General features: G+C 38.5%; 1 protein-coding gene across 1 annotated transcript in view; it reads left to right on the top strand.

Annotated features, from left to right (window-relative positions):
- The window catches only part of LOC126977255 (uncharacterized), a 258,799-nt gene that overhangs the window by 36,793 nt on the left and 203,585 nt on the right, over positions 1–18,421 (top strand). The window contains exon 2 of the mRNA XM_050825993.1: positions 1,171–1,308. Coding sequence (XP_050681950.1) covers positions 1,244–1,308 — 65 coding nt within the window. The 5' untranslated portion in view covers positions 1,171–1,243. The remainder of the gene's footprint in view (positions 1–1,170; positions 1,309–18,421) is intronic.

Here is an 18,421-nt window from a genome sequence, read left to right as displayed (position 1 = left end):
ATAGCCTATAGCCTTCCTTTATAAATGGACTACCCAACACTGAAAGAATCATTCAAATCGGACCAGTAGTACCAGAGATTAGCGCGTTCAAAACAAACATACAAACACTGCAGCTTTATAATATTATATTATAGTATAGAAGTGGGTAAGTTTGAAAAATTTAAAGGTTTCAACGAAAAGTACCTATAGTGGCTTTCGTAAAGAAAATTGGAATATGGTATGTTGGACTGTTTTAATGTACTTTGGATCCAGGGTCCAAATGTATGTAGAACATTGTATTTACGCATTTGTACCAGCGCATGCTAATAGAGCATTTCGGGAGCATTTTTATTTAGAATTATTTCACTAAACCAATAAGTATTTAAGGTTTGCTGGAAGGTATTCCCTCAGAATGCATGCCTCAGGATTCCTACTGTTAATTTGACTATCATATGCAAAAAAACATTCAAATTCGACAATTAACTCTACCATATTCCATACATACATACAAACAACTCTGAAGCTATATTTTCTCTAATATAATTTAAATTCAAATTCAAATATTCAAATTAGGATTCAAAATCATTTATTGAACGTCAAAAACTACCACCTATTTAAAATAGACGGCCTCCCCTGAGAAGAACGGGCGCAAGAAACTCAGCGGGCTTCTTTTCTATAAAAATATGGATTACTATGTAATATCGTACAATAAACATTTATAATTAAAGACACTGAGGGTGTTCGCTTCATTTCCAGTCTGTGGTATCATTAAGAAATCTTTTATATTAAAATAACCTTTCCCACACAAACGTTTTTTAACAATTCTTTTAAATTTCGAAACACATTTGTTTTGTACTTTTTCTGCGATCATATTGTAAAAGTATATACATCGCCCAATAAAAGACTTACTAACTTGACTTAACCGAGTAGTAGGAATAACAATATTCTAGCAAATTCCTTAACATTATCAAGAATTAATTGAGATGCAACAGTCAAAATGTTTATTTCTTTAAATTTTTCTCTTAATGATTCAGTAGGACTTTAGGTTATAAATAGCGCGAATAGCCCTTTTCTGCAGCACAAAGATGGTACGAGATGATGCTCGTATCAATATCGGCTGCACTGCCCCATAACATATAACAAATATTTAATTACTTAACTAGGAATAAAACACATTTTTTTTGTTCGCAGGAAACGTTAATTTTTGATTGTGTGAAGTGGTCTACCTATGTGCACAGTGTAGTGTGAGTGTATACAGATCAAGATGATGACTCTATACAGAACCATAAAAGGCACCAGCACCACAAAACGGAAGAAACGCGAAAGAAGGTCAGTTCTTTTTAAACTCTCAATCTAAACCCGTTATGGCTTTTCACTGAATACCGCGCATAGCTGAGTCTTTTGTGTGAATGATTTGCATAATTGTATGCGTGTTTACTAATAGCAAAGAATCTTATAAAATCATTTTATCATATTACAGTATACGGTTTTGGTTTATGGGACGATGCGGAGGGGTAAGGGTACGGTTAGGGAACCGGGAAAAAACGTCCGGGAAAAATAGTTCTTTCTTCAAACGTGGAATAGCACGACGAATAGATAATTTAAAGGATTTGTTTTGTTACGCCAAAGAAGTATAACTTCTTGCGTGTATACATAAGTATACACACACTTTTTTTATTTTAGACAGTGGAATTCAGTGGAAATATTTTTATAATAAGGAACTTCGTTCCTATCTGGTGTCCCACGACACCACACGTTTTTTTTTATAAAAATAATAATAATTAAATAAATAAATTCTTTTTCATTAAAAAAACTGACGCGACGAACCTGCGGATAATAATGACACATGAAACGATGTAAAAAGGACGGAATTATATTCTATACATATTATAATAATAGAACAAATGATTAAATAATAGCGGCGTTTTTTTTGCACCCAGACAACGGGAAAGGGCTACCCTCCGCGATAACTACAGAAGGTAGGTGGTGAATGCTCATGCATACTAACGCAGCCTATATCTGCGTTGGTTATGTGGGACTCACCTAAAACCTAAGTATGTGCCTACCCTCTAACCACCACCTGAGATTGGCTTTGGACAAGTGCCCTCTAAGCCTTCATCGAAGGCGACCTTCTCTTGGGGAGAGAGAGGTGCAAGCGACACCCTCTATGGAGTATCCGCTTCGATTATCGTCGCTTATAAAATAGAATTTTATTTATATAGTATGGCTTCATACGTAAATATCCTCCTTACTGTATGCTATGCCGTTAAGCTACGGTACCTTAGCGCCACACATGCGGTGAAAGGAAAACATCAATCGGCTCTACACGCAGAAAATCGTACGCGTACTACAAAATTGACGCCTCTACACATTGACGAAGTATAAGAAATCAACGCTAGATGGCGCGGTTGCGATAAAGTTAAGATAAAATAATTAATTATATTACTTATTAATACCATTTGTAAAGAACTGTAACGGTGAAAGTAATATAATAATTAATTTGATAATAAAATACAAGAGACTGATTTTTGTGGATAACTAATTAAGAATGGGTCCAATTAAGTTAAAAGTGTATGTATATACTAAGGAATTGTATTATATTAATAAAAAAATTAAGAAAAAGTATAGGCAGGTGAATGCAAAAGATAGTAGTGTGGTAAAAAATTAGAATATCTGTAATAGACATTGGTAAGTTTACCAGTGAGAGGCTCCTTTGCACAGGATGCCGGATAGATTAGGGGTACCGCAACGGCGGCTATTTCTGCCGTGAAGCAGTAATCTGTAAACTTTACTGTGTTTCGGTCTGAAGGGCGCCGTAGCTAGTGAAATTATTGGGCAAAAGAGACTTAACATCTTATGTCTTAAGGTGACGAGCGCAGTTGTAGTGCCGCTCAGAATTTTTGGGCTTTTCAAGAAACCTGAGCGGCACTGCATTGTAATGGGCAGAGCGTATCAATTACCATCAGCTGAACATCCTGCTCGTTTCGTCCCGTATTTTAATAAAAAAATATAAGTTTTTTACCAAAACAAAGGCCGAATAACAGAAGCGTGAAGTCAAAATATTATTATTCCATCTAGCCAATATACAACCAAATATATGATAACTAGAAATGATTAAGTTTTATTCGCTTCTCATTTGAGTCTATTATTAAAACGCTAAGCTGACAGGCAGGAATAACGGCGAACAAAAAGTTAATTGAGTTATTAAAAATCTTGTATTCTAATTAACACGATGAGTTCATAATAGAGGTCCATTAGATCGATAACATTGTTTCATTTGTCATTGATTGTAGATCTTTGCCGACTGAGAGTTTTAAGAAAGAAAATAAACCTAGAACTGAGGGTTGTGGCTAGGGTTGCCAATCCTACTATATATATTATAATATAGTATTCTAATATTATATTTATGTATAGCACTGACCTCAACTATTTACCACTGGACTGGCGGCTGTCAAAGTGCTTTTGTGCCTGTTTGATCTTCGCTATTTTGGCGCTGTTGGCCATGAAGTGAGAGTATGTGGTACTAAAACTAGTGATGACAGCCTCAGCTAAACAAACATCGATATGAAAACTATTTACAAAAAAAAATGAAATTTTCATTGAAAATGCAAAAATATTTCAGAGAATGGTACGCGTCACCCGCAGCCATTTGTATTATATGTTAAAATTAGTTCTTTGGACACCCGCAAGTGGCGCTTCAAATAGGCACAAAATATTTGCTGTCAAACATATGGAACAGCCTGTCCAGTGGTATTTATACAGGTTGGTGATATATAGTGACGACCCAAATAGCCGAATGGTTAGTGACCCTGACTCCTAAGCTAGAGGTCCCGGGTTCGAATCCCGGTAATCATTTATATGATGAATGTAGATGTTTGTTTCCGAGTCATGGATTTTAAAAAGTATAAATAAAATAAAAATAAATATATCGTTGTCTTGTACCCATAATACAGGCTAAGATAATTTGTGTTAAAGTGTGCCAATATCATATATTATATTTAAGGTATCCTATCTACAACAATTATTTAAAAAATATAATATAGTAGGCGATACTACTATATTTGATCAGTATTCTTAGATATGATGATGAACAAAGCATATTAATACGAGTAGAGTTAGTATTTTGTGCTCTGTGAACGGCCGGATCACTTGGCGTTGCGTAGAGACGTCGCTTCATTGTGTGTTTTCTACCGCATTTATCTCGGGGAGTCTTCCAAAGAGTTGTTTCATCAGATTCCTGCCGCCGAATTCCACCTTCGCACAGGATATCAACCCCACCATCTGGATGTGTGGCAGTCTTCCACAGTGCGATTTTCAAGGAACCTTCTTCCACGTACTACAAAGCTGTGGAATGAGCTTCCTTGTGCGGTTTTTCCGGGAGGATACGACGTGGGTAAAAAAAAGCGCGTACACCTTCCTTAAAGGCCGGCAACGCTCCTGTGTTTCCTCTGGTGTTGCAAGAGAATATGAGCGGCGGAGATTCTGGTTCTGTAATTTAAAATAAGATAGTAATGAAATTGTTGTAGTAAAGAGTTCCATAAAAATATAAAGATATCAATAGAAGCTCAAAGCAGTAAAAAATATTCATAGAAATGATTTAATTTTTTTTTAATTAAATCAAAAATACTATATTCGGTCTAAAAAATACTTAGCAGCCCTAGCTGTGACTGGTGATGGTTGATATCAATACAATCATGATGCTACTAGTGACGGAAACTACTTAATAATTTGGATTTTCAAGAATCCTGAGGTGTTCTGCATTGTATTGGGAGGGCGTACGACATATACTTGCCATAATCAAATTAACGTATTGGTCGTCTGGACACTTCTTTAAAAAAAAAGATTTGCGAAGGATGCTGTCTATGGCATTCGAAGCAGCAGCCCCAGCACCAACTGACGTAACTTGGACATGAGAAGGAGCCAGAGTGTCGACGCAAGTCGCGTCCCACACCAGCGCCCTTCCCCGATCACAAGCCACCAGGCTTATTCCATCAGGACGCTTGCCTTCGTGGTGGGTAATACCAATTGGCTTTAAAACAGCTGGTATATAATATTATAATATACTTATTTTTCATAATCGTGTCCTATAAACCACAACAACCACGACAACAAAAAATACCACCCACAAGTTATGCACTAATGAGAACACATTTTTAATGTGGAGATTTTGTTTTAAGGTGATAGCTTACTTTTTTTAAACTAATATATTATTGTATCAAAAATAGAATCAAAAATAGAATCAAAAACAGAAGGCTTTATTTTTTCTTGGATCGTTTTTGTGTCAATATTTATTAACTAACTTGTTTATTATAATAAAAGGAAAGTAATGAAAATACGTACGTGTGCAGTTTTCAAGTAAATCGCACGTCTTAAGCGTAAAAACCCAGGTGAAAAACAGTTTAATGATTCCCTTACAAACTTACACGCAAGCGGGGCTAATATAAAGTGTGTAAATCCCTATTAATATTATAAATGTGAATGTAAATTTGATTGTTACGCTTTCACGCCGAAACCAATCAACCGATTTCGATGAAATTTAATACAAAGATGGAATCGAGCTTGAAAAGAACGTAGGCTTTTGTTACGAAATTATAAAAGGAGGGGTTGAAATAAGGGATGAAAGTTTGTATGTCATTAATAAGTTTGTCATTATTGAAGATGACTCCATAAAACTTTGAATTTAGGCACTTGATAAGAAGTAATTTATAAAATGTGTTCGAGCATTTTTGAAACTTGGGGAAGAAAAACGAGATTAAAGTTCGCAGAAAAAAAGGCAGGCCGCGCCGTTAACGTAAAGAGCAGTCCGTGAGCTTATTATTTGCGAAGTATCCTAACAAATAAATAATGCTGCCCAGTTACTATCCCATGCGAGAGAAATCGAGGGTAAAAGCGTATAAAAAAAGGATTTACTGCCAAAAGCTATCAAATTTTCAAAACAAAATCTGTTTCTACTACCAGGTTAACAGAAATTGATAAGGAAAATGAAAATCTCTTAAGATTTGACGTCGATGCCTACCAGGACGATACCAAAACTGATATGTTGTTGATCCGGTCCCAACGGCACACGTAACACGATCCCGCTTGCAGGTACGATCTCTGACCCAGATGTGTGCGTGAATGCTCCGGCGTTACGCGACATTCAGGCACCACCACATGACACTGGATAACCGTATCGTCAACCACTGTTCAAATCAAAATAAAAAAAAAAACAAAAATATTTTATTTCGTCGGTAAACTGCATTACACTTGAACTGTCTTTGTTTTTCATACAGCTCGTTCAGAAGGCAGATTTCCTTGGAGAAGAACGAGCAAGAAACTCTAAGGTTGCTCTTTACAAAACAGAATGGTATTACAGGTTCTTATTTACATTTAAATTTACAAATCATTTGAATTACAATATATGCAAAGTGATGTAACAAAATACTCAAACGACAAAAAACTCAACGACTGAAATGAGTAAGTTAAAAATCTAAATTTTAAAATATTAAAATAAATCCACTACAGTTGAATTGTGTAAAGTAGATGCGTAAATACACACACATGCTGTAAATATATTAAGGTATTTTAATATTAAAAATACTTTATTTCATCTATTTCTTACACTCACTACAAGTAACTTAATTTACTACATGTACAAATTTATTGTATAATACTAATTATTAACATCTTTATTTTATTTTTTTTTTTTTTTTATAATAAAAGTAATCAACAGCGTACACAACAATTATTTTTACAAAATTAACCTAGGTTTTACATAAAGCCACTAAGGATTACATACATTTTAAATTATAAAAAGAAATCATATATTAACAGAATAGACTTAAAAATGTACTATATATACTAACAAATAAAAGATTACAATAGCGCGCGCGTGTCTGTGTGTGTGTGTGCGTGTGTGGTGTGTGTGTGCGTGTGTGGTGTGTGTGTGCATGTGTGGTGTGTGTATGCGTGTGTGGTGTGTGTGTGTGCGTGTGTGTTTGTGTGTGTTGCGTTACCTATTATTGTTATTTTTTACGATGATGTTTTATTATTTCTGTTTTTAACTTAATTTTTGATAAGTGAAATACGTCAAACTCAGCGTACTGTTTATTATAAATTCGTGACAGACGCGGAATTATGGAATTTTGGGCATAATTTGTATTAGGTTTGGGAACATGTAAAAGGCGCGTGTGACGCGATCTTAAAGATTGAGCGTTTAATGAAAAGGCTGACAGTAGACTAGGACAGTCGATGGAGCCACTCAAAATTGCTTGCAGAAGTAACATGTCACTTTGATTCCTTCTTTGTTCCAGTGTGTCGATACCATAGTGAGAACACGCTTCCTCATAACTGTTGAATTCTTTAAAATCTTTAAAAGTTAAGTATTTAATAAACTGTTTCTGTATGGTTTCAAGCCTTTCGATATGTATAATATATTGGGGTGTCCAGACATTACATGCGTATTCAAGAATACTCCGGACGTACGCAAAGTAAAGTGCCTTTATACATTCCAGATTACTGAAGGAACGGGTCACTCGTTTTATGAAACCTAGTTGTTTGAAAGCTCTATTTGCTACATTATCAACGTGCTCATTCATTGAAAACTTAGCATCGATTTGGATACCCAGGTCTCTAACCGCAGTCACTCTGGGTATATATGTGCCATTAATTTTGAAGTTAAATTCAATTATATTTTTTTTACGAGTCAGAGTAAAATGATGGCACTTTTTAACATTAACTATAATTCTGTTCCTTGCGTAGTATTCTGTCAATGCATTTAGGTCATGTTGTAGTTTATGACAATCGTCAAGTGAACGTATTTTGACAAATATTTTTGTGTCGTCAGCGAACATTAAATACTGTGCAAGGTGGAAGCAACTTCCAATATCAAATAGGTAGGCGTTATATAAAAGCGGACCTAGGATGGACCCCTGTGGTACTCCTGAGGGTATTATTACAAAGTTACTTCTAGCACTACCCGTCACAACTGCTTGCATACGGTTCTTAATGTATGAAGTAAACCATCGAAGTAAGCTCCCATTTACGCCTAGCACGCTTAGTTTTTGCAGTAGAATTACGTGATCTACTCGGTCAAATGCTTTTTCGAAATCCGTGTAGATCACATCCACTTGATATTTCTCGTCCATGCTCTGTACTACGTAATCCGTAAAAACAGCTAAATTTGTAACGGTAGAACGGTTCTTCATAAATCCGTGCTGCTCGTAGGGAATAGATCTAGTTATAATGGGGCATATGTATCTATAGACAACTGTTTCGAATAACTTACTCATTGCGTTCAGAATCGATATGGGCCGGTAATTCTCTATTTGGGCTCTTGATCCGCTTTTATGTAACGGTAATATAAGTGCTTCTTTCCACACATCAGGGAAACTACTGAAGACGTTAATGGAGAGATTAAATATTATGGATAGCGGTAAGGCTAAATTGTTAGCACACTTATTTAAAAAAATCGGTGGGATTCCATCACTGCCAGCTCCCTTATTAGTTTTTAAAGCTTTAAGCAATTTACGAACCTCATATACACTTATAGTAATTTTGCAAATGGTTTCATTATGATTCAAGTTTAGAGAACTTGGTTCATCGTACGAGTTTGCTGGTTTTACAAAGATGCTCTCAAAGTATTGACTGAATCCATTACAAACTGAAGTTTCACCTGTGTAAGTACTATTACCATCGTTAATTGTATTAATAATAACATTGGAAAACGGTTTTGCAGTGATATTAAAGGGGGTGGACCTCTGACCCCGAAACTAGTTAAAATTGTATCTTCGGGGTCAGTAACTCCTCAACAAATGATAATAACCAATGAAATAATTAATAATAAATAGAAATTACATGTATGTATGTGTGTGTGTGTTTGTGTGTTTAATACTCAGTACAATAGACTTTTCGTTTCTGAATATGATAATTGTTTAAGATAGGCGGTGGTTTTCTTTTTTACCTCAAAATTGTTTAGTGTGTAGATAAAAAAAAGTCTTCTCATGAATCTTATTGTAAAGCTTAGAGGAGAGAGCATCATATTGACTTTTGCGAAGGCCGTTTTACATTTTATTATGGGAGATATTTGAGTGCGGCGTCGTTCTAGAACAGACAAGTTGAGGGGTAGGCTAGCTTGTTTTCTTAAAATATATTACGAAGAATATATTGTTGCCAGACCGAAAAATTGGCATTCTGAGTAAATGAGGTTGGTAGAGTATCGGATAGGTTTATAAAGCATTATCTTTAGAATAGCTTTTTGAGCTCTTTCCAGATTAATAAAAATATATATCTACCTGACCCGACAGACGTTGTTCTATAAATAAAATATTGTTTTTATATGAATTTGTCAATAATATATTACAAAATAAAAAATTACTTTGTAAAATATGCACCCTGCTGTCGTAATGAAATTGTTTCACAGCAGAACTGTCAAACCGTGCTTCAATAAATTCTCTCATAGAAATTATGTATGGACACATCAAAGGAAAAACAAATTTGTTGTTTTAATTTAATTTAGCAGCATTTTCCTATTTATTCACCTTTTAAACCTTCTCTGGACTTCCACAAATAATTCAAGACCTAAATTTGCCAAATCGGTCCAGCCGTTCTCGAGTTTTAGCGAGACTAACGAACAGCAATTCATTTTTATATATATAGATTAATTAATTATGCATTAATACAGTAGGAAAACCTCTTAAACTGACAAAGAACTATTGAGTTATTTACCACTTTTTATTTTAATGATTCAGTTATATTTATATAAACAAAATTTTCATTTGCATTCAGCAATTTAGGACGTGAATCCTTATTCGTAAATATATTTAAATTAAAACGATTTTAATTGTTTAACATGCATTCGGCGCTGGCAAAAATAAAATGAATTTGACAATACGACTTTCAAGTCATTGCTAGAACAAATTTTAAATAGCATTTTCTTATCTGTAAGATAAGCAACAATACACGAGATAAATGCGTGCTAAGTGAGAATTTATGTTTTAATTGTATCATCCTCGGTTTTAAATGGCAAATAGTGTGCGCTCGATTAAAAGTGCCGTGTTATAGATAATGGTGAGTGTTTGTGATAATTGTAACAAAGACTATGTGTTTCTGTGAAAGCTATTGCCAGGTGTATGTATGAATGTTTACTATGTTTTTTTTAGAAGTGCGTTGATGGCCTAGTCGGAAACTATGAGACTTAGAGGAAAGTCGTGAAAGGAGTCATGCGCACGATTGATAAGAAACAAATAACTGCATATTTAGTTTTTTAAAATTTCTTGAACTTTTGAAGGAGATCAACCCGAATTATTTAAAAAAAATACATCCTGTATTATTGAACCAATGGACTCTGTTGTTGATAAGTATTAAACTTTGGAAATAATATGTGTTGTATAAAACTTTGGAAAGATAATTAAGAATGAAAGGCCCGTCTCAAAAAGCCACCCTGTATACTAGTTTAAACCCTGCAACATATTACTTCGGTTCATTCTTATAGTATAACTAGCTGATGCCTGCGACGTCCACGTAGATAAAGGGTTTTTAAAAATAATAAGCATGTTTGGAATTGAAGATTATCTCTTGTCCTATTCCAGTTCCGGTTCCCGTTTTCGCTCCTGTTCCCAATATATTACACGAATCTTATTTCGAGGAAGATTGCTATGGCAAACCAAACCTTCGATTGGCGTGATACGCTATCATCGACGTGAATATCAGTTTTTCACAAATCCCGCGGGAACCATGGATTTCTTTGGGATATAATTTAGCCTATGTCCTTTCCCAAGCTCTAGTCTATCGCTGTACTAAATTTCATCAAAATCGGTTCAGTAGCTCCGTCGTAAAAGTATATCAAACAAACTTACATTCACATTTATAATATTAGTACATTTGATAGTCGAGTTCTATAAGCCTTCGCGCTATCCAGAGGTTTTATCTGGACCAAGTTTGTTTTTTTATTAATTATCTGAAGGCATAGCAGTGCCCCCGCAAAGTAGAATTAAATCCAGCGGCACGGCCGTAAGCTCCTTTTCACGAAGCAGTTTAGGCCATTTTCGACCCCTATTTCATTTAATTTGTCACTTCATTGTGGATTTTCTGTGAATTTTCAGTACGCAGGCAGATATTGAATAAACACATAATTTGAACTAGTACTTTAAGAATTATAACAAATGAAAGTTTCTTACTTCTGTTATAACTCATTGACTGACTGACCGATCATCAAAAATCTAAGGCACTTCTACCAGACATAGAAGATTCGAGTGTTTAGTATATAAATCAAGGAAAAACTTAAATATTTTCCAATTTCGGTTCATTTTTACAGATACACTAACTCTACTTTTAAACTAGTTTAACTTAGTCTGTACCGGCTTATCCTATCGCCTAAAAGATGAACTGATTTGGCTAAGGAAAAAACTAGTTTGTCCTTAAATCTGAAACATATCAAAGCCGACTTAATAATGTTATGTATGTATGCCTTGTAAAAATAAAGAATTAAAAAAAAAGAGAGATTTACGGATTTTATATCAATATTTTTAAGGAAAATAAGGGACGAGACGAGCAGGACATACAGCTTAGATGGTAATTGATACGCCCTGCCCATTACAACGCAGTGCCGCTCAGGATTCTTGAAAAACACAAAAATTCTAAGCGGCACTACAATTGCGCTCGTCACCTTGAGACATAAGATGTTAAGTATCATTTGCCCAGCAATTTCACTAGATACGGCGCCGTTTAGACCGAAACACACAGTAATGTTTATACATTACTCCTTCACGGCAGAAATAGGCGCCGTTGTGGTACCCATAATCTAGCCGGCCTTCTGTGCAGAGGAGCCTCCCACTGGTAATAATTAGATGTGTTTCTACTGCTAAAACTACGTGACACCTATTAATTAATGAAATGGCTATAGGCTTACATCGCTTCACGGGCCTCAAAATCATCTTAATGTTATGCCGAGCTAATAAAACTCGAATACATTAGTGGCTGACTCATTTATATTTAAGGTTATTTTCCGCATTGTTAACATTCTGACAGCGTTAGATTTGATCAAATCATCACCTACAACTTTAATGGCTTTAACGGTACAGTTGTTAAGATTCTTGAAGAGTTTAGGTAGGGATGTTTGAGTTGTTTCAGTAACCTAGGAGAAATTAATATGTGCGCTCAATACAAGAACTTGTAAAATAAACAAAGTTTTAAAAGTTTACAAATCATATTCTAAATGAAGCATAAGGTTGCTTGGCATATGATTATGGCTAAAGGCATATAGGGCATTTATTTTTTCAAAATGGATTCCTTTAGATTTCTTATTGATGTCTTCGCTTCATGAAACAAATGAGTCTGAGAGAGAAGGGGCGGCAAGAAACTCTCCCTTTCAAGCATTTTTTTTTACGATATTTTTAGCCGACTTCAAAAAAGGAGGAGGTTCGCAGTTCGTCGGTATTTTTTTTATGTTTGGTTACCTCATAACTTTTGACTGGGTGAACCGATTTTGATAATTCTTTTTTTATTTGAAAGCTGGTGCTTCCTGTATGGTCCCATTGTCCAAATTTGACAATGGCATCCATGAGAAAACCATAAAAGTCTTTAAATTTGCTATACATATGTTTAGCAAATTGGATGTTTATTGAATTTACGAATAACTTAATATCGCGCCAACCGATTTCGATGATTCTTTTTTTATTGGAAAGGATTTACTTCAAAGATCTTGATTTTGCCCTGTACTTTCCCCGGGGCGTAAAAAGAATAGGGGAGTCCCAGGCCCATGGGTGTCGTAAGAGGCGACTAAGGGCTTTTTAGAGGTGGGAGAGTCACGCTGCCGTCTTATGACGTCAGCACAATCGGGCCAGACTCGTCCGGGTTAATTACCACACTCGCACAGAATACCGGCGTGAAGTAGCGGCCTAGTGCCGCTATGTTTCGCATAGGTTAGTGTCGAGGACCGGAGGCCATCCCTTACCCCCACCCCCTCCCCCCAACAAAATATGAGAGCGGTCCATAAAGAGATATTACCCCAGGAGGGTACCGGCTCTACCAGAGCCGGAGAATCCCTCCCCGAGCACTCTCGCTCGGGCTGCCCTTCGTATTCTGGGGTGGACACAGAACCGCGCATGACCGAGGACAAACGAGGCAGAAACACCACGGCACCCCGCTTCACGCTCAACGTGGACTTTTGCAATATCAGGGGAATTCACTCGAATTTAAACGCCGTCCACCACCACCTTGAGACGGCGCAGCCGGCCTTGTGTTTCCTTACGGAGACGCAGATATCTCGACCTAGCGATACGTCATATTTAACGTACCCCGGGTACAAAATTGAGCACAATTTTTTGCCTCATGCCGGGGTATGTATGTACGTTAGGGATTAATCTGCTGTCACCGTCTCGGCAATTTTGAGGCAAGGGACCTGTCCCCTCTCTGGCTCCGCGTAGATTTAGAGGACCGCGTCCGTATCTATGCGTGTGTCTACAGGTCCCATAGTGGTAACGCAGAAACCGATCATCTCATGGGCTGCGTTCAAGCGGCAATTGACGACGTGCTTGCACAGATCCCCTCCGCTGAAATCGTAGTCTTGGGTGATTTCAACGGGCACAATGCCGAATGGCTTGGATCACGTACCACAGACTACGCAGGGCGATCTGTGCATAATTTTGCATTGGCGTATGGTCTGTTCCAATTGGTTGAGTCGCCAACGCGGCTCCCGGATGTGGATAGCCACATGCCGTCCTTATTACATCTTCTGCTGACTACACATCCCGATGGTTACCAGGTCTTTGTCGACGCCCCTCTTGGAACGTCCGACCATTGCCTGGTCAGGAGTGTAGTGCCTATCCGACGCCAACGTCGCAGACCACCAGCGACCCGCCGCGTTTGGCACTACGAGTCAGCAGATTGGGATAGGATGCGTTCCTTTTTTGCATCCTACCCTTGGGGCAAGGTTTGTTTCCCTTCGGATGATCCTAGTGCCTGCGCCGTTGCAGTAGCCGATGTGGTGCTGCAGGACATGGATATTTTTATACCAAGCTCTGTAGTACCGATCGGTGGCAGATCGCAGCCCTGGTTCGATGCGTCAGTTAAAGCAGCATCTGGCTGCAAAAAACAGGCGTATTGTACTTGGGTTGCGGCGCTGGGCACAAAGGATCCGAACTGCAAAGTTCTTAAGAGGAAATATAACCGTGCCTCCAGATTTTTTTAGCGGCAAATCGCCCGTGCGAAGTTTAAGCACGTCGTCAAAATCGGCGAGCAGCTATCCAGTTACCCGACCGGAACACGCAAGTTCTGGTTGTTGTCGAAAGCTGCTCTTGGTAACTTCAACCAGCCGTCCATGCCGCCGTCGCACATGAGGAATGACACCCTGGCCCATACGGCAAAAGAGAAAGCCGAGCTCCTGTGCGCTCTTTTCGCCTCCAACTCGACACTTGACGACAACGGAAAAACACAGCCGACCATCCCGCGATGTCAGAGCTCTATGCCTGAAGTACAGTTCAGACAGAAAACTGTTAGGCGAGCTCTGTTTTCGTTGGATGTCAGGAAGTCGAGCGGGCCGGATGGCATTTCTCCAATCGTGCTTAGAACGTGTGCCCCTGAGTTGACGCCGGTGCTAACGCGTTTATTCCGGCACTCTTATTCCAAAGGCGTAGTCCCTGACTCATGGAAGTCAGCCCTTGTCCATCCGATCCAAAAAAAAGGAGACAGTTCGGATCCGGCGAACTACAGGCCTATTGCTATCACCTCCCTGCTCTCTAAAATCATGGAGAGCATAATTAGCCGCCAGCTTTTAGTATACCTAGAGGGTCACCAGTTGATCAACGACCGACAGTACGGCTTTCGCCATGGACGGTCGGCAGGTGATCTTCTGGTATACCTAACACATAGATGGGCTGCGGCTATTGAAAGCAAGGGGGAAGGCCTGGCAGTTAGCCTGGATATAGCGAAGGCCTTTGATCGTGTATGGCACAAGGCGCTCCTCTCCAAACTTCCATCATTTGGGCTTCCCGAGAGCTTGTGCAAGTGGACCTCTAGCTTCCTCACTGGGCGTAGCATACAGGTCGTTGTCGACGGATATTGCTCGAACCCGAAGCCCGTGAATGCTGGAGTGCCCCAAGGCTGTGTGCTATCTCCTACGCTGTTTCTTCTGCATAATATCAATGATATGTTGGACACCTCCAACATACATTGCTATGCGGACGACAGCACTGGTGATGCCGTATACACGGGCCATGCAGGTCTCTCTCGGGAAATCGTCGACCAGTGCCGGGAGAAACTTGTGTCTTCTATCGAGTCCTCTCTCGAGAAGGTCGCGGAATGGGGTAAATTGAACCTTCCAATTTAACCCCCAGAAGACTCAAGTTTGCGCGTTTACCACAAAAAAAACCCCATTTGTCGTATCACCGCTCTTCGAGAACACTTCACTTAAAGCCGCGCCTAGTATCGGAATACTGGGTCTCAAAATCTCGAGCGATTGCCAATTCCGTGGCCATCTGGAGGGCAAAGCCAAATTGGCTTCGAAGAAGCTGGGCGTCATCAATAGAGCACGGCAATACTTCAAGCCGGCCCACATTCTAGCGCTCTACAAAGCGCAGGTCCGGCCACACATGGAGTATTGCTGTCATCTCTGGTCTGGCGCACCCCAGTATCTGCTCGATCCATTTGACCGAGTGCAACGTAGAGCAGCTCGAATTGTCGGGGACTCAGTGCTCTGTGAACGGCTGGATCTCTTGGCGTTGCGTAGAGACGTCGCTTCATTGTGTGTCTTCTACCGCATTTATCACGGGGAGTGTTCCGAAGAGCTGTTTAACCTGATTCCTGCCGCCGAATTCCACCTTCGCACGACACGCAACAAGTTAGGATTTCATCCCCACCATCTGGATGTGTGGCGGTCCTCCACAGTGCGGTTTTCAAGGAGCTTTCCCCTCGTACTACAAAGCTATGGAATGAGCTTCCTTGTGCGGTGTTTCCGGGACAATACGACATGGGTACCTTGAAAAAAAGCGCGTACACCTTCCTTAAAGGCCGGCTCTTGTGATTCCTCTGGTGTTGCAAGAGAATGTGAGCGGCGGTGATCACTTAACACCAGGTGACCCGTACGCTCGTTTGACCTCCTATTCAATAAAAAAAAAAGAGAGTTCTGATTACGGAATCCATGAAAAAGTAACGATACTCTTCAATTATTAGGAGCAAATTTACGATACTCTGCCGAATCTTTTTTATGCTATAATATATATACACAGATTTAGACAAATTATTAGTTAGTGTACTTCAAATTCATTAAAAATCATAAAATAGACAAAACAATTTAACAACCGACTTCAAAAACACTATTCCAAAACAATAGATATAATGTGCACTAAAAAGTATGAAAATAATTGCGTATTTTTCTACAATCTAATACTAGTTACGATTATTGTAATTTTTGGTGTCGGTGTCATCCAGGATAGGTTTGTTACTACATACATAGTTATAGGTGAGATATGCTTGAGTCGTGAGGAGGCGAGAGGCGAGAGCAGGTTGCGGCGGAAGGACACCGAGGGCGACCGCCCTCAAGCTATTAAATAATAAGTTTAATTGTACGATATTGCTTTGTAAACATATTTTTTTATGAAAAATAAGCCCGCTAAGTTTTTGCGCCCGTTCTTCTCATGTCTAAGGCTTTCTTTTTGGAATAGGTGGTAGTTTTTCACACAAAGAATAAGTAGTCATAGAAATCTCTGAATAATACGCATATGAATATACTTTTTAAGACGGAACTTATTAATCAGTTAAATCTGGTTCCATTTAAAATACACTTATTTTGATATTGCCGATAAATATCTGCGTCCAGTTGGATTACAATAAGGTTCAAATTAGCATCCATTATCATCACATCCCCAAATTCCTCCTACAAGTTATCTCGATACAGATTACCGTTAATTTTGCTTCATTTAACGCACGTACCGTTATTATTTCAGGATAAGAACGCTTCGGTACTAATTGCCGTTGTTTATTACTACGGGTGTAATGTTTGCGTGATTTGGCACGCACACATGTCCTTTAGTGTAGGACTGGTGGGCAAGGTTAAAGATGTAAATATTGAGTACTGTAAATGTGTGTTTGGCTACTTTAAGTAAAATGGAATCTTTTTACTTTAGGGTTTTTTGCAGTGTCTTTCTGTAGCAATATTTTTTTTTGCAGCACATAGCCAATAGTCTCTCGTTTAATTACCGTCCATCGGTTATGTGTATATTATCTACAATAAAGAACTTCTACGTGAAATATATCCCTACTATTATCATAAACGTGAATGTATGTGTTTTTACGCTGGAGCTACTGAACCGATTTTGATGAAATTTGGTACATCGATAGGTAGAGCTTGGGAAAGGAGATAGGCTACATTTTATCCCGGAAAAATCCATGGTTCCCGCGGGACTTATGAAAAACTGAATTCACTTCGATGAGCTATAACAATACCAATAGTAGGTTTACTTTGCCATAGCAATCTTCTTTGAAATAAGATTCATATAATATGTGTGGAACGGGAGCGGAAATGGTAACAGGAACTGGAATAGGACATGAAATAATCTTCAATTCCAAGCTTTAAAAACCCTTTATCTACGCGGACGAGTATGATATATTATATATTTTTTTTTATGGAATAGGAGAACAAACGAGCATACGGGTCACCTGGTGTAAAGTGTTCACCGCCGCCCACATTCTCTTGCAACACCAGAGGAATCACAAGAGCGTTGCGCTTTTTTTGAAGGTACCCATGTCGTATTGTCCCGGAAACACCGCACAAGGAATCTCATTCCACAGCTTTGTAGTACGTGAAAGAAAGCTCATTGAAAACTGCACTGTGGAGGACCGCCACACATCCAGATGGTGGGGCAAACGAAGTGTGAATGTTAGTTAATACGTCTCGATAGAGTCTCTCACTGTTAGACAAGCGATAAAAACAGGCCAGGAATATTAGTTTAGTGTGCGTGACAAACTGCGTCTTACAATCGCGATTTGTATGACACTTTTTGTTAGTGTACTTTGAATGCTCGTGCATGAATGAATTGGTCAAAATAGAGGTTTTTTACGAAAAACCCCAATAACTCTGAGCGGTACTACAACTGCGCTCGTCACCTTGAGACATAAGATGTTAAGTCATATAACTAGTAATTTCACAAGCTACGGCGCCCTACAGACTTAAACACAAAAATGCTTACACATTACTGCTTCACGGCAGAAATAGGCGCCGTTGTGGTACCCATAATCTAGCCGGTTAGTTCTAAAGTCTATTTTTATCGACGTTTTCACAGCTGTCATAGTCATACTGTGAACATTATCACCAGCCGACCAAACTTGTACAAGTTTGACACATAACTCATCCAAATGAAAAAATCCCTAACTGGCCCTTCCCGTGGGCAAAATTTGGTCATAAACCATCAAAATTCACGCCACGACGAACATTAACACTTTTATGGGCAATAAAAACATTTAATTCGAA

This window comes from Leptidea sinapis, chromosome 44, assembly GCF_905404315.1.
Source record: "Leptidea sinapis chromosome 44, ilLepSina1.1, whole genome shotgun sequence".
NCBI lineage: Eukaryota > Metazoa > Arthropoda > Insecta > Lepidoptera > Pieridae > Leptidea > Leptidea sinapis.
This window is presented reverse-complemented; position numbering and strand designations above follow the sequence as displayed.